At 42.4% G+C, this 21,619-nt stretch overlaps 1 protein-coding gene across 1 annotated transcript in view; it reads left to right on the forward strand.

Annotated features, from left to right (window-relative positions):
• The window catches only part of LOC126100723 (odorant receptor coreceptor), a 338,496-nt gene that overhangs the window by 301,515 nt on the left and 15,362 nt on the right, over positions 1-21,619 (forward strand). The window contains exons 6-7 of the mRNA XM_049911343.1: positions 640-739; positions 19,878-19,982. Coding sequence (XP_049767300.1) covers positions 640-739; positions 19,878-19,982 — 205 coding nt within the window. The remainder of the gene's footprint in view (positions 1-639; positions 740-19,877; positions 19,983-21,619) is intronic.

Here is a 21,619-nt window from a genome sequence, read left to right on the forward strand (position 1 = left end):
TGGGCTTACATTTCAGCAAGATAATGCCCACCTGCACATGGTGAGATTTTCTATGTCTTTGTGATTGACAAAACCTACGTTGGCCATCAAGTTCGACAGATCTCTCCCCAATTGAGAACGTTTGGAGGATTAAGAGTAGGGCCCTCCAAGCAGCTCGTTATTTTGGCGATCTAACGGGTCAACTGGACAGAATTTGACACGATATCCCAAAGGAGGACATCGAATAAGTCTGTCAATCAATGCCAAGCCGAGTAACTGCTTGCATAAGGACGAAAGGTGAATCAATGCGTTACTTGTTTCTGAAGCTTTTTTCTCGAAAAAAAAAATCATCCAGTGTTTCAGAAACTGTAATCATATGTACGTCTATGCATGTACATCACACACACCAATTTCTGTCCCATTCGTATAATTCCTTCGTGGTGCGGAGCTTTGTGTGTGTGTGTGTGTGTGTGTGTGTGTGTGTGTGTGTGTGTGTGTGTGCGTGGACGTTGCATTCTCGTATCCATTTTTTCAACTAAACAACGGAGTTCTGAACCACAACCATGTCAGCACAAATGTTGTAATACCTCTTCTTGAAGCTCCTAGAACTTCCACCCTGATGCTGCAATCTAGATAGTGACAGTGACGTTTCGGCTGCAGGTTCGTGGGCAACATCGGGGACGCATACGGCGCGGCGCTGCTGCTGCACATGTTGACCACCACCGTGACGCTCACGCTGCTCGCCTACCAGGCCACCAAGGTGAGTGCTCCTTCTATGATTTACAGTATTCTCTACTACTACGCAGTAACTATCGCATGTTAATATATCAATGGACCATTAAGTACTGCAAGAAGAACCTTGGCCATTAATGTGTTTATTGCATTCTACAGCCGTTGGAGTCGGATGAGCTGTACTATCCGATAGACCAAATTTAGCAAGCATCCATCGAACACCCACAGTTGTTTTACTGTCCTAACGACACAAAGCGCACTCCTAACTACATTTACTAATCGAATTCTATATGAAATTAAATTTGAGCAAAATAAACAACCAGTTTTGAAGCAGTGTGTGGGTGCGCATTCCTCAAAATGTAATGGTTAGAATGCTTGTTTGCAACTCGCGGTAAATATGTGCACAACTCACGCTCAAGTAAGCACCTAACACACATTAATTCAACTCTTACATAAACATAAACATAACGTCAGCTCGTAACAGAACATGGAATTCATGGTGTTTCGGGTAGATTACAGAATGGAAAAGCATTGTGTAACACAACAGTCCCATTAAATAAGAAATAATACCATTGTATCCAGAACTGAAGTATCATGTACTTACTGTTTGCACACATAAGCAGTCTTAATGTAGTAATCAGTAATAAGAGTGAATACGGATTTAATTACATTTATGTCCACTTGCAATTCACTGAGTGAAAAGTTTTGATGTAATAACTTATTTTGCTTTTCCACAGCAATTAAATAAAACAAAATTTACCTTAGCTTTATTGTTAGGCGACGAATTCCAGGAACAAGTTAACTCACATTATTTTCAGTGGGTCGTACTGAAGGATCGAATTGGTTGGTCACTGTTAGGCTACTGTTAGGCTGCAGTTCAAAAGAGGACGTGAAAAAATAAACGTCTGAATGAAACTGACACTAATCAGTGTTGGATGATGTCATTTATTGCCGTGATAGCTGCCAACCAAACTTCACAATTTTCCATTTCAGATAAAGGTTTCAGCCCAACTTAAATATCTTGAACATTTAAGTAAGTGAACTGACTGTTTGTGAGTAATTTTAGATATGATATTTAATACAACGTGTCTCAAAAACATTCATCCGATTTCACAAGACTGAAACTTACGGTAAATTTTACCTTAAACAGATTACTACGAAGTTTTATTTTCAAAATAACCATTCAATTTTACAAAGGGTTTATCTTTTACATGAATGCACATACAATCATGAAGTACTTTTTACTACTACGTTTAGGACCAAAGTTTTCATTTACTTTTCACAAACGTTCAATTTTCTCTCCACCGGTCGCACGACAAACATCGAGACGTTTGTCAAGCTAGCCGTTGTTTTGCGGGCGTCTCTAGAGTTGTTCTATTCATTGTTGTTGCTTTGCATTGTCACAGTTTGCTCAAACTTATTCGAAGGAGAGGCACATAGACAGAGTATTAGAGAATCTCTCCCAGAAAGTCAATCACAGATCGCGAGATTAGGCCAACTGGGAGGCCAATAGCACAGTGCGAGATCCATCGTTGAGGCTGTTCATGGTTACGAAATGCTCTTACAGGCAGGAGCTGGTGCTGTGCAGCGCGGCCCTGTTAAAAAATGAATTTTCGTCATGTTCTCGCAATTGTGCAAATAGCCAAAACGTCCTGATACGGGACGCTTGTAGCTCTCTCTTCCGAAAAAAAGAACGGGCCGTCGGCTCAAAGCTCATTAAATTTTGGAGAGTCTTTCTCGCGCTCGATTGCGATACGTGGCTCCAGTGTGCTCCATATTCTTACGTCGTGGCGGTTCACTTTGCTACTTCGATTGCATTGAGCCTCATCACTGAATACTAAACGTTTAAGGGAACTGTTATGTTTCACCTCCGTATTCGGAATGAATTTACTAAACTCTACACGTTGTTGTTGATCACCATCAAGAAGTGCTTCTGGCAGCTAAATCCGGTATGTTTCGGAAACATCGGTGCGAAACACACTAGACAGGCGCATCAAGAACGGCTAACTCACGGCTGGACGACGAATGCATTCGATACTATTCTCTTGAATGCTGTCGATGTCATTAACGAGCACACGGAGGTGACCTGTGCTTTTCTCCTTACGTAAACAACCAGTGACAGCATTGTAATATCGTTTATGCTGTAAGAGGTGTAGTGCCGTGCTGTCTATGAAAATCACATGTACCAGCTGTGAATTCCGCCTGTTGAAACGGAGAACACAAAACGTCTCTTGGTGCTGTGTTATCGGAATCTCGACATGGCGCTCCTTGGGTAATAACCGATTATGCCGCCCCTTGGTAACAAGCGAGAGTGCAAGCGAAGCGGATAACTGCTCTAATGAGACCTTAGCAAATGCCCATCTATTTATAACTGGCCCCTGGCTAAGTTTTAGTTGCTGCTCGTCACTTTAAAATTCATCACAAATTTCCGCTTACATTAATGCCGAAGTCAGTCTTGTGATGAGGAATGAATCTGTTTGAAACGTCATCTAATAATCTTATTTCCAGTTCATCCATGTGCATCCACACCAATTTCCAACAATCCTCGACGATTATTTCCTTTCCAAACCTGATATACCTTCTCGTAAAAATCATGTGAGACACGATATTTAAACATTTCGATTGAAGATAATTAATCAAATCACTCTTCTCTGAAAATTCTATCCAAACAGTCACTACAATGAAACCGATGTCCATGCATTTACAGTTTGTTTTCTAAGCGTCACAGTCCCAACCCTCTACTATTGATCCATTCTGTTTCGGTGTGCGGACGTTTTCCACGCCGGACATTTTCCACGCCGGACATTTGCCACGTCGGACATTTGCCACGATTTTACCTGCTCCGAAGGGTTGGGTCTTTTGTCTCCCCCTCCTCCTCATGACTGTCGCGCAGTAAAGGTACTTACTGAGCCTTTCTGCTGGTTTACTTAACATAGGACCAGAATCTCTTTGGATTTTCCGCCACATTTCTAGGGAGAGTTTCGTAGTGGAAACTATTAAATGCATCTCACATTGAAATCAGCGTCAAATTTCGAGCCTCAGTAAAACTTCGCAAATCTGGGAGATTTTGCGTTCGTCTAAATTATACTTGCCTTTTTCGGTGCTCCTGCAGCAGCTTTCTGTCGTGTTTTGTGTACCGTGGGGGATCAGTTCCTTCTCTTATTAATTATTTGGTAAGAATCTCTCGAGTGCTTTTGATACTATTTCTTTGGACTTAAGCCACATATGGTCTTCACTTACATAGTTTGGAAGGATTGGAAACTGTCTCTTAGGAAGACGTCAACCGAATTTTTAGTTGCTTTTATAAATAGATATATTTCGCGTTTAGTTTTGGTGAATTTCTTTGTTACGGAATTGAGCCTCACTAATCCCTGTATCCGTCGTGATGCTCAGGATTATTTGTGGCTAAGAGGTCAAGTGTGTTTTCGTAACCATTTATAATTTGAATGGCCTCGTGAACTAATTGTTCAAAATAATTTTTAAAAAAGCATTTAGAACAACTACGGAGGTTGTTTTCTATCTACAATAGGGTCTGAAAATGTATTTTTGTCAACATACTGAAGCTAGATTGAAGTCACTGCCAACTATAATTGTATGAGTAGGGTACCTATTTGAGATGAGACTCAAGTTTTCTTTGAACTGTTCAGCAAGTGTTTCATCTGACACCGGGGATCGGTAAAAGGAGCCAGTTATTAATTTATTCCGGATGTCGAATATAACCTCTGCCCATACTAAGTCAAAGGAACTATCTGCTTCAGTGTCGCTTGTGAGCTGGAAGACACATTACATTATTTTTCCTTAAGTTGTGCTTCTTGTTTCTGTTGTAGTGCAGATCATTACAATAACGGTTTTTCCCTCTAAAACCTAGGATGCTTTCTCTGTGACCCTGTAAATACCAGAGCTAAGCAATGTCGAACAACAACGTATGTTACAAGTATAGCATTCATCTACATCTACATCTACATCTACATGATTACTCTGCAATTCACATTTAAGTGCTTGGCAAAGGATTCATCTAACCACAATCGCACTATCTCTCTACCATTCCACTCCCGAACAGCGCGCGGGAAGAACGAACACCTAAACCTTTCTGTTCGAGCTCTGATTTCTCTTATTTTATTTTGGTGATCATTCCTATCATGTAGGTTGGGCTCAACAAAATATTTTCGCATTCGGAAGAGAAAGTTCGTGACTGAAATTTCGTAAATAGATCGCGCCGCGGCGAAAAACGTCTTTGCTTTAATGACTTCCATCTCAACTCGCGTATCATATCTGCCACACTCTCTCACCTATTACGTGATAATACAAAACGAGCTGCCCTTAATTGCACTCTTTCGATGTCCTCCGTCAATCCCACCTGGTAAGGATCCCACACCGCGCAGCAATATTCTAACAGAGGACGAACATGTGTAGTGTAAGCTGTCTCTTTAGCAGACTTGTTGCATCTTCTAAGTGTCCTGCCAATGAAACGCAACCTTTGGTTCGCCTTCCCCACAATGTTATCTACGTGGTCTTTCCAACTGAAGTTGTTCGTAATTTTAACACCCAGGTACTTAGTTGAATTGACAGCCTTGACAATTGTACTATTTATCGAGTAATCGAATTGCAACGGATTTCTTTTGCAACTCATGTGGATCACCTCACACTTTTCGTTATTTAGCGTCAACTGCCACCTGCCACACCATACAGCAATCTTTTCTAAATCGCTTTGCAACTGATACTGGTCTTCGGATGACCTTACTAGACGGTTAATTACAGCATCATCTGCGAACAACCTAAGAGAACTGCTCAGATTGTCACCCAGGTCATTTATATAGATCAGGCACAGCAGAGGTCCCAGGACGCTTCCCTGGGGAACACCTGATATCACTTCAGTTTTACTTGATGATTTGCCGTCTATTACTACGAACTGCGACCTTCCTGACAGGAAATCACGAATCCAGTCGCACAGCTGAGACGATACCCCATAGGCCCGCAGCTTGATTAGAAGTCGCTTGTGAGGAACGGTGTCAAAAGCTTTCCGGAATTCTAGAAATACGGAATCAACTTGAGATCCCCTGTCGATAGCGGCCATTACTTCGTGCGAATAAAGAGCTAGCTGCGTTGCACAAGAACGATGCTTTCTGAAACCATGCTGATTACGTATCAATAGATCGTTCCCTTCGAGGTGATTCATAATGTTTGAATACAAAAAAATGGTTCAAATGGCTCTGAGCACTATGGGACTTAACATCTATGGTCATCAGTCCCCTAGAACTTAGAACTACTTAAACCTAACTAACCTAAGGACATCACACGTTTGAATACAGTATATGCTCCAAAATCCTACTGCAAACCGACGTCAATGATATAGGTCTGTAGTTCGATGGATTACTCCTACTACCCTTCTTAAACACTGGTGCGACCTGCGCAATTTTCCAATCTGTAGGTACAGATCTATCGGTGAGCGAGCGGTTGTATATGACTGCTAAGTAGGGAGCTATTGTATCAGCGTAATCTGAAAGGAACCTAATCGGTATCCAATCTGGACCTGAAGACTTGCCCGTATCAAGCGATTTGAGTTGCTTCGCAACCCCTAAGGTATCTACTTCTAAGAAACTCATGCTAGCAGCTGTTCGTGTTTCAAATTCTGGAATATTCCATTCGTCTTCCCTGGTGAAAGAATTTCGGAAAACTGCGTTCAATAACTCCGCTTTAGCGGCACAGTCGTCGGTAACAGTACCATCGGCACTGCGCAGTGAGGGTATTGACTACGTCTTGTACTTTACATACGACCAGAATTTCTTCGGATTTTCTACCAAATTTCGAGACAATATTTTGTTGTGGAACCTATTAAAGGCATCTCGAATTGAAGTCCGTGCCAAATTTCGCACGTCTGTAAATTTTAGCCAATCTTCGGGATTTCGCGTTCTTCTGAACTTCGCATGCTTTTTCCGTTGCGTCTGCAACAGCGTTCGGACCTGTTTTGTGTACCATGAGGGATCAGTTCCATCTCTTACCAATTTATGAGGTATGAATCTCTCAATTGCTGTTGCTACTATATCTTTGAATTTGAGCCACATCTCGTCTACATTTGCATAGCCAGTTCGGAAGGAATGGAGATTGTCTCTTAAGAAGGCTTCTAGTGACACTTTATCCGCTTTTTTAAATAAAATTATTTTGCGTTTGTTTCTGGTGGATTTGGAAGAAACGGTATTGAGCCTAGCTACAACGACCTTTTGATCACTAATCCCTGTATCAGTGATGATGCTCTCTATTAGCTCTGGATTGTTTGTGGCTAAGAGGTCAAGTGTGTTTTCGCAACCATTTACAATTCGCGTGGGTTTGTGGACTAACTGCTCGAAATAATTTTCGGAGAAAGCATTTAGGACAATCTCGGAAGATGTTTTCTTCCTACCACCGGTTTTGAACAAGTATTTTTGCCAACATATCCAGGGAAGGTTGAAGTCCCCACCAACTATAACCACATGAGTGCGGTATTTATTTGTTACGAGACTCAAATTTTCTCTGAACTGTTCAGCAACTATATCATCGGAGCCTGGGGGTCGGTAGAAGGAGCCAATTATTAAATTAGTTCGGCTGTTAAGTATAACCTCCACCCATACCAATTCGTAAGGAGTATCTACTTCGACTTCACTACAAGATAAACCACTACTGACAGACACAAACACTCCACCACCAATTCTGCCTAATCTATCTTTCCTGAACATCGTCTGAGCCTTCGTAAAAATTTCTGCAGAACTTATTTCAGGCTTTAGCCAGCTTTTGTACCTATAACGATTTTATCTTCTGTGCTTTCTATTAGCGCTTGAAGCTCAGGGATTTTCCCAGCACAACTACAACAATTTACAACTACAATTCCGACTGTTCCTTGATCCAAGCACGTCCTGTATTTGCTATGCACCCTTTCAGATTGCAGCCCACCCCGTACTTTCCCGATGCATTCTAACCTAAAAAACCGCCCAGTTCACGCCACACAGCCTCCGCTACCCGTGTAGCCGCCAGCTGAGTGTAGTGAACTCCTGGCCTATTCAGCGGAACCCGAAACCCCACCACCCTATGGCGCAAGTCAAGGAATCTGCAGCCAACACGGACGCAAAACCGTCTGAGCCTCTGATTCAGACCCTCCACCCGGCTCTGCACCATAGGTCCGCAGTCGGTTCTGTCAACGATGCTGCAGATGGTGAGCTCTGCCTTCAACTCGTAAGCAAGACCGGCAGCCTTCACCAAATCAGATAGCCGCTGGAATCCAGAGAGAATTTCCTCAGATCCAAAGCGACATACGTCCTTATTGCCGACATGTGCCACCACTTGCAGCTGGCTACTTCATTTCCTTATTTTTAACATTTTAAAACTGTACGTCGACTAGATGACATGTCAATCATAGATGTTCTTATTTCTGTTTAGTAAACGTATTTTTAGTCATGTTTTGAACATTTTCCCGCTACACTTTATTAACTAATGTTTCGCCGCAAGGGATATCGTATTTTAGAGAGTAAATTAATATGGAGTACGTCGTTCTTCTTTTCAAACATTTACATACCCATTTCTTCTTTCCTTATTGTCTTTTGGACATGCAGTTGTAGTAATTAAAGTAGACACAGATGCAGTGATCAAAAAGAAATGATTAGCGTACATTCGCATTCTCTTTAAATCGTTCCTTTCTTGTTGCTCTCATGGCGATGGACTGTTTCTGTCACAATCAGTAAGCGATAAAGGAAGCTACCATACAGACAGAGGGATCTATATTTATACACTCCTGGAAATGGAAAAAAGAACACATTGACACCGGTGTGTCAGACCCACCATACTTGCTCCGGACACTGCGAGAGGGCTGTACAAGCAATGATCATACGCACGGCACAGCGGACACACCAGGAACCGCGGTGTTGGCCGTCGAATGGCGCTAGCTGCGCAGCATTTGTGCACCGCCGCCGTCAGTGTCAGCCAGTTTGCCGTGGTATACGGAGCTCCATCGCAGTCTTTAACACTGGTATCATGCCGCGACAGCGTGGACGTGAACCGTATGTGCAGTTGACGGACTTTGAGCGAGGGCGTATAGTGGGCATGCGGGAGACCGGGTGGACGTACCGCCGAATTGCTCAACACGTGGGGCGTGAGGTCTCCACAGTACATCGATGTTGTCGCCAGTGGTCGGCGGAAGGTGCACGTGCTCGTCGACCTGGGACCGGATGCACGCCAAGACCGTAGGATCCTACGCAGTGCCGTAGGGGACCGCACCGCCACTTCCCAGCAAATTAGGGACACTGTTGCTCCTGGGGTATCGGCGAGGACCATTCGCAACCGTCTCCATGAAGCTGGGCTACGGTCCCGCACACCGTTAGGCCGTCTTCCGCTCACGCCCCAACATCGTGCAGCCCGCCTCCAGTGGTGTCGCGACAGGCGTGAATGGAGGGACGAATGGAGACGTGTCGTCTTCAGCGATGAGAGTCGCTTCTGCCTTGGTGCCAATGATGGTCGTATGCGTGTTTGGCGCCGTGCAGGTGAGCGCCACAATCAGGACTGCATACGACCGAGGCACACAGGGCCAACACCCGGCATCATGGTGTGGGGAGCGATCTCCTACACTGGCCGTACACCACTGGTGATCGTCGAGGGGACACTGAATAGTGCACGGTACATCCAAACCGTCATCGAACCCATCGTTCTACCATTCCTAGACCGGCAAGGGAACTTGCTGTTCCAACAGGACAATGCACGTCCGCATGTATCCCGTGCCACCCAACGTGCTCTAGAAGGTGTAAGGCAACTACCCTGGCCAGCAAAATCTCCGGATCTGTCCCCCATTGAGCATGTTTGGGACTGGATGAAGCGTCGTCTCACGCGGTCTGCACGTCCAGCACGAACGCTGGTCCAACTGAGGCGCCAGGTGGAAATGGCATGGCAAGCCGTTCCACAGGACTACATCCAGCATCTCTACGATCGTCTCCATGGGAGAATAGCAGCCTGCATTGCTGCGAAAGGTGGATATACACTGTACTAGTGCCGACATTGTGCATGCTCTGTTGCCTGTGTCTATGTGCCTGTGGTTCTGTCAGTGTGATCATGTGATGTATCTGACCCCAGGAATGTGTCAATAAAGTTTCCCCTTCCTGGGGCAATGAATTCACGGTGTTCTTATTTCAATTTCCAGGAGTGTACTTGGCAAAACTCATTACGTACTGACATAATTGTCGGTATTGCTTTCGTTTCCCAAAAGTTATAAATATTTCGATTTCGGAAAAGATGCTCTGTGTTTGGCCTAGATGTCGAAGAAGAAGGTCCCTTACGTACTGGTTGTATCGAGTAAAATGTGGAGACGGCGGTTTGAAAGCGGACAGAAGAAGTACGAGGAAGGGCGTCCGTTACCTGAGGGATCGCTACTCGAGCTACCTGGCGTAGGGGAAAGTGTGGCAAATGTCCGGCGTGGCAAGTGTCCGGCATTCTCTGTTTCCCGTCTCTGACTATCAACTAGGTCTTGACAGTCCTACAGTAATTAAGGGTCAGGAAATGAGTGCGCATACACTGTGCCACGCTCGAACTTCCAGATGCATATTTCGCGAAGAATGTCTAATGAGAATGTGCGGAATGTAAGTAGGCTTCGACGTCACGATTTCGTGACATTCCGAGAGCCAGTGGACATAAACAGGTTTGTAAAATGGACCAACAGGATGAGTCGTGAACGGAGACGTAGCTGTCTAATCACACGAACAGCATACGAGAGATCTGCTGTGCCCGCGACAATTGTGCACACGAGGAAAATGTCACTTCATTCGAAAAGTATCACATGTTTAATAGTGCATATTGATGGCAACAAAGGGGTGGAGTAAGGCCCACGTATTCTTCATGTAAGTTCCAGAAGTGCAGCATGGTATTTATTCTCGGTATATTGGTTTTGAATGCTGAAATACGAGGGATAAGATTCGCCACTTCAAGAAGTATAAAATGTTTGAATGCAGTCACACAACTAGCAGTTCTTCATCGTAGGCTACTGATACTGACATGACTTAAAATGACAGATTATTACTCATTTTCTGGAGATGAATTTTTTAAATAATTTACTTAGGGTTTTTTATATTGTCGCTTAAAGTGTGACTTGCATTAGGTCTATATCATACAGGGTGCAACAGATATAAGTGCATATATTTCTGTTTGTGACTGAGGACGGTGTGGCGAACAGAATCATATCAATATTTACTGCGCTTGTCCAGACTAATAATTGTAGCTAATAGGAGTGGTATATTTTTAGTCTGGTTAGAAGCTCGAAGTACATGTCACAATAGCAAGCCATTACTGCTTATTTTCCCCTGGTTAGGTGTTGAAGTATGGAAGCGTGGGCCGAAAACGGGTAGTCTATATTGACAGGCGTAGTCCTGTTAGTTATACATAGGGCGCAGAAAACATCAGGTCATAAAGTGTGTGGCTTGGTTATGGGAAGACTGATGAAGACAGATGAAAAAAACAACGAACACACTGATGAGTGTACGTATTAAGGTACCACATATAAAAATAACTGCATCTTGACGTTCTTTAACTGTGAGATGATTTGGACACCAACATATTTCATGAACGTAATTTCTTTTGTGAAACGAACCATTTTGTCAAAAAAGAACATTTGTCTCAGAGTGAAGATGTAATACCATTTGTTTTGCACATGAAATACCAAAAATAATGAAAACTGGAACAATGACTCAACTGAAATAAAATCAAGTGGCCTTCCATTTCAGATGCGAATCAACTTTTCTTTTTTCTTTTAATAGTTTCGATGATGAAATTCTTGTGCTAGTTGCGAATGAATATACCTGGAGGCTTAAACAACATGTCGTAATTTTGTAGAGGGAAGGCAATTTGACACGGAAGGTTGTCTGGGAACGACGTACAGAGAAGACCGAACATTAACAATCGTTACCTATCTACAAAAACAATACTAGAAAAATTAAGAAAGCACACAGCGCTTATTGTGTCATAATACCACTGCAGAGACATCTTTCATTTGCGTAAATAGTACGTATAGGACTTTATTGAATAAGTCAAACAATTTGCCCGCGAAAAGCAAAGGTCCCGAGTTCGAGTCTCGGTCCGGCACACAGTTTTAATCTGCCAGGAAGTTTCATATCAGCGCACACTCCGCTGCAGGGTGAAAATCTCATTCTGGAATTTCAATGTTACTGCTGCTGATATTTTGTTTCATGCTCCCGGAAGTGGCTTCATCGTATCGCTTTTATTTGCAAGATGATTGTTGTTAGTGTGGTATTGTAAGATGTTCCATAAGTTTTCAACATAATTTGGAGACTAGGGTGTCTTCAAGCTGTTGCAGTGTAGTACAATACTAGAATACACCACAATACGATGTGTGGCATACCTATTTTTTTCATACTGGCGCGCGTTTGTCTTCAATATATCAGCACTTTACGTCGGCCATTATTACCACAGTGCAATGCAGGTTTCAAGTCCCAGTCCAATTTATTAAGCACCCGAAAACAAGCACTAATTTACCTCCGTACTTTACAGCTGGAATTACAGCTACGTACGTGTTCTGGCTGCTGTTTTGAAACCGCTGCGAAGTAAATAATTTCCTTAATATAGAAAAATTAGGCCTACATTGTTTTTATCTCTAATCACTTCAAAGCTTGTTTTGAACATCACAGTTCTTTACCAGACATGGTCCTGTTTGAGCCGTTACGTTCCTCCGCCCTATGAATTGATTTAACCAGTCAATTACAGGGGTATCTACAGCTTAACTTGGACTGAAAGTCTGCTTTTCTTCACATTAGCAAACATTGCCAATGGTGCAAGAAGGAACAAGTGACAGATGAAAGTTGTGGACTGACCAGGGATTAAACATAAGATATTTGGATCTCCAGTCTATCAATTTATTGTACAGCTATTTTCCTCAGTCGAGCCAATTTTTCATTAGATGCTCAGTAGATATATTCTACATCTACATCTACATCTACATCTACATTTATACTCCGCAAGCCACCCAACGGTGTGTGGCGGAGGGCACTTTACGTGCCACTGTCATTACCTCCCTTTCCTGTCCCAGTCGCGTATGGTTCGCAGGAAGAACGACTGTCTGAAAGCCTCCGTGCGCGCTCGAATCTCTCTAATTTTACATTCGTGATCTCCTCGGGAGGTATAAGTAGGGGGAAGCAATATATTTGATACCTCATCCAGAAACGCACCCTCTAGAAACCTGGACAGCAAGCTACACCGCGATGCAGAGCGCCTCTCTTGCAGAGTCTGCCACTTGAGTTTGCTAAACATCTCCGTAACGCTATCACGGTTACCAAATAACCCTGTGACGAAACGCGCCGCTCTTCTTTGGATCTTCTCTATCTCTTCCGTCAACCCGATCTGGTACGGATCCCACACTGATGAGCAATACTCAAGTGTATTTATTTTATTATTTATTTTAACTGGCCTCTCTGGTAGCAGAACCATAAGTGTACTGTTAATCCTTGCAATTGTTTTTACTAGTCATCCTTTGGCGACAGAAAGGGCATCGAGTCTCTCTCTGCCACTGACATTGCCAAAAGCAGAATAATACGTGTACTCCACAAAGACAGGAGAACAGACGAGGAAAAAGAAGTTCAGCTTCGATCGCTTGACGATTAGTGCAAAAGATGCAATATTTGTGCTGTGTCATTCCAAGAATTACCTATAACCGGACGTTGACAGGATGATAAAAAGTTGTTTCAGCTTTATTTCACTAACGTTTTCCCCATATACTCAACTGTCATCCAAAAGGACATCGCGAGAGATACAACATAAATTAATAAATTAGGTCTTACATTAGCCAAAACTTAAAACAGGTGTAATTCGTAAAATCAAGTGTATACAATACTGACGCCTTTGGAACCAATCTGACATCGTTCAGACACAGGATGGCAAATAAATATTACTTATGAATAAAGCATGTGCATAGTAAATATAAACTGATGTTAAAATATGGCATGGCACCTATAACTCTTCCTAAATCGAAATTAATGTACTTCATATCTTAAGTGTTACACTAGAATTTTCGTTGCCAGTCAATTTAATAGAGAACGGTCTGCAAATGCGATAAATGTTTCCTCCAAAAGTACTTAATTATCAAGTGTTCGAGAAAATTATCTTAACTTCTCGAATGAGAAGTACTGGCAGAAGTACATCAGTGTGGACCGGGCGTGAGTCGTGCTTGGGTAGCTCAGTTGGTAGAGCACTTGCCCGCGAAAGGCAAAGGTCCGGCACACAGTTTTAATCTGCCAGGAAGTTTCATCTTCTATTTTGACAAAAAATTTACATGCACAAGATGACAGATTTTGGAAATGGTGTTGTCTTGTCTTCACCAAGTACGTTACGCGCCCAACATAAAGACTGGTGGGAAGCGAGCCCCGTATTACTGATCAGTATTCTCGCTGTATTTAGGTAGCGTGTTTGTACGCTTGGTACTAGTAGGCGTGTCTCAGGGCGATTAATTGTATAACAAATATAATGTGGAAACTCAATGAGAATTCATTAATAATCGTTTATTAAAAATAAGTACAGATCCTTGTGTGTTGAACAGACGTGATAGTGTATTAACGGTTCTGAACTCTGGTCTAACCTGAACGTGAATGTTCGCCAGCTGATCTAATAGTTGTTGAGTCTGAACCCATGTAAGACAGTTTGTATTTCAGGCCTGAATAACGATCAATACTATGAGACTCGTTGTTGACTGTCCGAAAATCACTCATTGATAGCTACTGGGCTACAATTGCGCCGACTGTAGATTAATATTCAGCAACAGCTGATCTGCGACAAATGGCGAAGTGACGCTCTGTGTCTGCTTTTATCCGTGAACGGTGGAACAAGGACGTAGCGAAACGGGGGGGGGGGGGGGGGAGAGCAGTGTCCAGGGGGTCTGGACACTCTCCTCCCTGTCACACCCTATCACCTAAATGGAATTACACACAACCTAGCTTTGTATAGCGAAATTGAAAGGTACTGAATTTTCAATCATACGATGAAAAAGAGATACACACTTTCGATAGTCAACAAGGCCATCGATAGATTTAAATTACCGATGGATCGATACCACTATAAGCTATCGCCCATCCATAATCCAACCAAGACCAACTGCTGCCGTACTTGAGCTCAGTTATTTTGTTTTGTTAATCAGTTCAGTTCTTACTTGCAGTTTAGTTTAATATAAGTGCTGCCGTTTATTACTTTTGTGCTGTGTGCTGTTCTGATAGTTTTTAATTGTTGTTGTTGTTGTTGTGGTCTTCAGTCCTGAGACTGGTTTGATGCAGCTCTCCATGCAACTCTATCCTGTGCAAGCTTCTTCATCTCCCAGTACCTACTGCAACCTACATCCTTCAGAATCTGCTTAGTGTATTGATCTCTTGGTCTCCCTCTACGATTTTTACCCTCCACGCTGCCCTCCAATGCTAAATTTGTGATCCCTCGATGCCTCAGAACATGGCCTACCAACCGATCCCTTCTTCTAGTCAAGTTGTGCCACAAACTTCTCTTCTCCCCAATCCTATTCAACACCTCCTCATTAGTTACGTGATCTACCCACCTTATCTTCAACATTCTTCTGTAGCACCACATTTCGAAAGCTTCTATTCTCTTCTTGTCCAAACTAGTTATCGTCCATGTCTCACTTCCATACATGGCTACACTCCATACAAATACTTTCAGAAACGACTTCCTGACACCTAAATCTATATTCGATGTTAACAAATTTCTCTTCTTGAGAAACGCTTTCCTTGCCATTGCCAGTCTACATTTTATATCCTCTCTACTTCGACCATCATCGGTTATTTTACTCCCTAAATAGCAAAACTCCTTTACTACTTTAAGTGTCTCATTTCCTAATCTAATTCCCTCAGCTTCACCCGACTTAATTTGACTACATTCCATTATCCTCGTTTTGCTTTTGTTGATGTTCATCTTATATCCTCCTTTCAAGACACTGTCCATTCCGTTCAACTGCTCTTCCAAGTCCTTTGCTGTCTCTGACAGAATTACAATGTCATCGGCGAACCTCAAAGATTTTACTTCTTCTCCATGAATTTTAATACCTACTCCGAATTTTTCTTTTGTTTCCTTTACTGCTTGCTCAATATACAGATTGAATAACATCGGGGAGAGGCTACAACCCTGTCTCACTCCTTTCCCAACCACTGCTTCCCTTTCATGTCCCTCGACTCTTATAACTGCTATCTGGTTTCTGTACAAATTGTAAATAGCCTTTCGCTCCCTGTATTTTACCCCTGCGACCTTCAGAATTTGAAAGAGAGTATTCCAGTCAACATTGTCAAAAGCTTTCTCTAAGTCTACAAATGCTAGAAACGTAGGTTTGCCTTTTCTTAATCTTTCTTCCAAGATAAGTCGTAAGGTCAGTATTGCCTCACGTGTTCCAACATTTCTACGGAATCCAAACTGATCTTCACCGAGGTCGGCTTCTACCAGTTTTTCCATTCGTCTGTAAAGAATTCGCGTTAGTATTTTGCAGCTGTGACTTATTAAACTGATAGTTCGGTAATTTTCACATCTGTCAACACCTGCTTTCTTTGGGATTGGAATTATTATATTCTTCTTAAAGTCTGAGGGTATTTCGCCTGTCTCATACATCGTGCTCACCAGATGGTAGAGTTTTGTCTTGACTGGCTCTCCCGAGGCCATCAGTAGTTCTAATGGAATGTTGTCTACTCCCGGGGCCTTGTTTCGACTCAGGTCTTTCAGTGCTCTTTCAAACTCTTCACGCAGTATCTTATCTCCCATTTCATCTTCATCTACATCCTCTTCCATTTCCATAATGTTGTCCTCAAGTACATCGCCCTTGTATAAACCCTCTATATACTCCTTCCACCTTTCTGCTTTCCCTTCTTTGCTTAGAACTGGGTTTCCATCTGAGCTCTTGATATTCATACAAGTGGTTCTCTTCTCTCCAAAGGTCTCTTTAATTTTCCTGTAGGCAGTATCTATCTTACCCCTAGTGAGACAAGCCTCTACATCCTTACATTTGTCCTCTAGCCATCCCTGCTTAGCCATTTTGCACTTCCTGTCGATTTCATTTTTGAGACGTTTGTATTCCTTTTTGCCTGCTTCATTTACTGCATTTTTATATTTTCTCCTTTCATCAATTAAATTCAATATTTCTTCTGTTACCCAAGGATTTCTACCAGCCCTCGTCTTTTTACCTACTTGATCGTCTGCTGCCTTCACCACTTCATCCCTCAGAGCTACCCATTCTTCTTCTACTGTATTTCTTTCCCCCATTCCTGTCAATTGTTCCCTAATGCTCTCCCTTAAACTCTCTACAACCCCTGGTTCTTTCAGTTTATCCAGGTCCCATCTCCTTAAATTCCCACCTTTTTGCAGTTTCTTCAGTTTCAATCTGCAGTTCATAACCAATAGATTGTGGTCAGAATCTACATCTGCCCCAGGAAATGTCTTACAATTTAAAACCTGGTTCCTAAATCTCTGTCTTACCATTATATAATCTATCTGAAACCTGTCAGTATCTCCAGGCTTCTTCCATGTATACAGCCTCCTTTCATGATTCTTGAACCAAGTGTTAGGTTAGGTAAGATTCCTAACAATACGGAAGAGGAAAACCAATTTTGATTCGTCGACTAGTGTTATTGTAGTTAAAAATATATACTCTCTGCACTAATAGCCTACCCGCCTCTCTATAGCACTTTAACTTTTGCACTGGAGACTGATGGAGCATTGTGGATGCAATATTTCAGAATTTCAGAAGGCAGCGGAGCGGTAAGCATGACTACAGGTGACATTAAATACAAATCAGTGAGCAAAAGCGCACTTGGATTTGCCTGTAACACCCGAATGTCGCGTCTATCAAGAAAAATGTAGCTCAAAATTCAGCCATTATTAGCCTAAACGGCAAAATGTGGCCCAATCTGGTCATCCTGGTGGTACTCAATTATAAAAACCAGTCCTGGTATGGATCGATGGGGAGGGGTTTGTGGAAAGCGGAAACGGTGCGCGATGACGGCACATTCTGTGATTCATTCGTTTCTAAAAGATTTTTTTCAACGGACTGCTTCAGTTTGTCCGAGTCGGTCGCGCCCTGCATTACCGGCTTCGCCCCTCCCTCACCTTTCGACCATAATCTATTTACGCTTTTGTAACACAGTAACAGCAGTAGCGTTTTCAGATATTCTATGCTTTTCTTGAAATTGTAATGTTTTTAAGTTTTGCGATCAATCATACGAAAAATATATTTTTCGTTACTTTTGTACCAGTAATTTATTTGGGGAATAGTTATTTATTTCTCGGGTAGACAGTATTAACTACGGATAAAGATAACTCACATGTGGACTCTTCAAGTTTTGCCTGCAAAAAAGACGTTCTAGTGTGAAATCTCTTATTCGTAATATCCTAGGAACGGAAGTCCAACCGTAACAACTTTAATGTATTTTTAAGTAAACCTCATATAAGCGATAACGTCTGTTATATATTACAGCGGAGTTCATTAGCTTCAAACACTGTATAGCCATATCATTGTGGATAAGCACCGACTCATTTGTAACGTCATATACATTACAAATCTAGTTGAAATAAATGCGTGAATTACTGTTAAGATCCCAAAACTGTGGCTCATAACATCTGGTGTTCTATTTTATGCATAAATTTGGTTATTATAAGTTTCAAGTTGAACGTTGAAATGATAATTTAAAAAAAAGTTCTTGTTCACTACGAAACTGAAGAATTTTAATGAAATGAAAGATAGCTGATTTGAAACTGAATGGAGGAACTTGGGATGCTTTGATATGCTGTAAGAATTCTGACTTGATTTCACATATGTCGGAAATTCACATACGAGATTGTAGGATGCTTCCAGTTGCCATCCACCTTTTCAACATACAGGTGTTCTTCGGACCTTGGTTAAACGAGCATATGCTGTCTCGGATGGTGAAAATTTACCACAGGAGCTGCAACACCTTGAGGACGTCTTCAATAATAACGGCTATACGGACCGACAATTTCGACGTGCTTTTGAGTTTGGTCCTCTATCTGAACCTTCTGAAGACACCATTAGGTCTTTGGCTTTTCTTCCGTATGCTGGGAACGTGTCCGCCAAGATAGGTAGACTTTTGAAAAAGTATGAGATCATATATCAGATGGGTTTTTCGTCCGCAGCTAAGATTCGAGTACTTCTTGGCTCTGTAAAAAGATGATTTTGGTTTGAGGAAGTCTGGCGTTTACAAAATACCGTGTGAGTGCGGGAAAATTTACATTAGCCAAACTATTCGTACCGTCAACGACAGGTGCATTGAACATCATCGCCATACCGATTATTACAACCAGATAAATCTGCTTTGGCTGAGCATTGCCTTACAGAGGGACACAGGATGCTATACAATGAGACGCAAGTAGTTGCAAATGCTTGGCGACACTGGGATTGTGTTTTAGAAGAATCTGTCGAAATCAGACTAACAGATAATGTCATTAATCGTGATAATGGATACCCGCTAAGTAAAACGTGGAATCCTGTTTTATCAGACATGAAGAACAAATCTGAATCGGCCGGCTATGAATAATCATTTCTAACGATATATCGTTTTCAACAGTATTCACCACCGGAGGCGCTGCAACTCTTTTTTCGCCAGGGGACAGCAGGAGTCATAGAGCGCGTGCGCACTGTATCTAGCGCATGTGCTGTTGTACTTCCGATGCATATAAAGGTGCAGTCATTTGCGAGTGGAACCAGTTATCGGCGAAGTATTTCAGTATGCTGCAGATATGACGAGTCCCTGCTTCACTCACTGGTTATGGTCCATGACATAAAGTCTATAATCTGAAATCGGTAAATAATTCTTCATCGCCAACAGATCGACCGAAACTTTTTGCCCGTCTACAACATGGTGGACGGTGCAACGCACTGGAACCAGCAGGCAAGCAGAAGTTTTAGTCTCAGAGATCATACATCTGCATCCAGGTACAACAGAGATCAATGCACAAGACCACTGCTTATCCGATTGTGCTGCATGACTATCGATACATATACATCCAGCTATAGGAAAGAACTAATTCAGGAAAAAATACAAAAAAATAAATAAATATCTATGACGAGAGAGGTATATCAGAGTGTGACAAGTGAATTCAGAGTCTCGGTACTGTACTTCCTAGCACAAATTCTCACATTTGTGTTTTCTTTGTTACAGATCGACTCGGTGGACGTGTACGCAGCCTCTGTACTGGGCTACCTGTTCTACACCCTGGGGCAGGTCTTCCTCTTCTGCGTCTTTGGAAACAGGCTCATTGAAGAGGTGAGCTGCTACTCAATAGCTACAGGCAAAATGGTGACCACCTTTTTTATGGCATTATGTTTGTGGCAATCTCTGTCACTCTGAGCTTCAAATAGTCTTTTTCCAAGAAGATTCAACACAGAATAAATATTTCATAATTGAGAACGTCGAGACCACTTTAAATACAATAAAAGAAACACTCATTGTGGGTCACTTTTTATGTATTTTTTGTTTACCGTTTTCCTCTCTTGCCACAAGTCATTTTCATATCTAAATCGAATAACAGAGAACAAATGGATGTAATAGTACAAAGCTAATTGTAATATGATTGAAATACGTTGAGTGACAGTGTACAAACGAAAATGAAACATCAGAGTAATTCATACCAAATTACTGCCAATCGCTGTTAAAATTAGATAACTTGTACAAACAGAACTATTAGGAAAGTTACTCATATTGTCACTCTGCTGAAAACGTACTCCTGCATTCCCATATACAACCACACAATCTCGGACTTGAACACAAACAGGGAGGTCCTCCACGAAGCCTACCTGGGATGGTGTCTGGATGCCCTGGAGCAATTTGAAATATGTTTTGCGAAAAGAAAAGAACTACGAGGGCTATTCGGAAAGTGAGGAACGATCGTTCGCAAAGTGGAAATCACTGTGAAAATCCGACGAGGCTTTTCACAGACGTTTTGGGCAGTGTCTCTAGTATCCCCGTCGATCGCACCAAGATGCTCTTCTCAGTTGTGAGCGGAGCGCACTGCGAGCAAATAAAGGTGCCTAGAACAACAATGTCTCCCGCCAAGTAGAAGGGCTGGCTGAGAGGCTTCGCCTTAATGAATGCAGCCCACCCAACACAACTGCCACGCACTTCCTTCTTCATGGCAATTCTCAGGAGCACTCTTCAGGGGCAGTGAAGACGCTCTTGCAGCCTTTTCGATGGAAAGTGTACGATCATCCACAACAGAGGCCTAATTGGCTCGTCCCGAGTATCATCTCTGTTCACGTGAAACGCTGAATAGGAAGACAACACTTGAGTGCAAGCGGAGGGAATTATCGGAAAGCACAGGCGGCTGCCTTTTATGATGATGGTGTTGGAAATTTGTTATAACGCTCCGACAAATGTCTAAGCCGGAGCGGCGACTACGTAGCGAAATACGCGGAAGGTGTAGCTAAATGTGCAAAGAAAATATTTTTGATTTTCACTGTGGTTTCCATTTCGCGACCGATCGTGCCTTACTTTCCGAACAACCCTCGTAGATAAAATTTTGAATTACGAGGGACAATTTTCACGGTAAGTCTACTCAAAATGTACTGATGAATCTAAACATTATGAATACTTGGTTTGTAGCATGTTGGTGCAGCTTTGTAATGAATACGTGATTCTGCATGACATGGCTTAAGGTCTTCGGTATATTTCCAGATGTCTCAGCAAAAGTCACGTAATTCCTGTAAATTAGGGACCGTTGACTTGGGGAAGTGACTTGCAGTAGCATCCCAGATGTGTTCCAGCGGGTTCAGATCAGGCGAATTTGGTGGCCAAGACATCAGCGTAAGCTCTTTGCCATGCTCCTAAAACAACCGTTGCACGGTGCTGGCATTGTGATAGGGACAATTGTCCTGCTGGAATATGCCATCGCCGTCGGGGAAGAC

This window comes from Schistocerca cancellata, chromosome 9, assembly GCF_023864275.1.
Source record: "Schistocerca cancellata isolate TAMUIC-IGC-003103 chromosome 9, iqSchCanc2.1, whole genome shotgun sequence".
Classification (NCBI taxonomy): domain Eukaryota; kingdom Metazoa; phylum Arthropoda; class Insecta; order Orthoptera; family Acrididae; genus Schistocerca; species Schistocerca cancellata.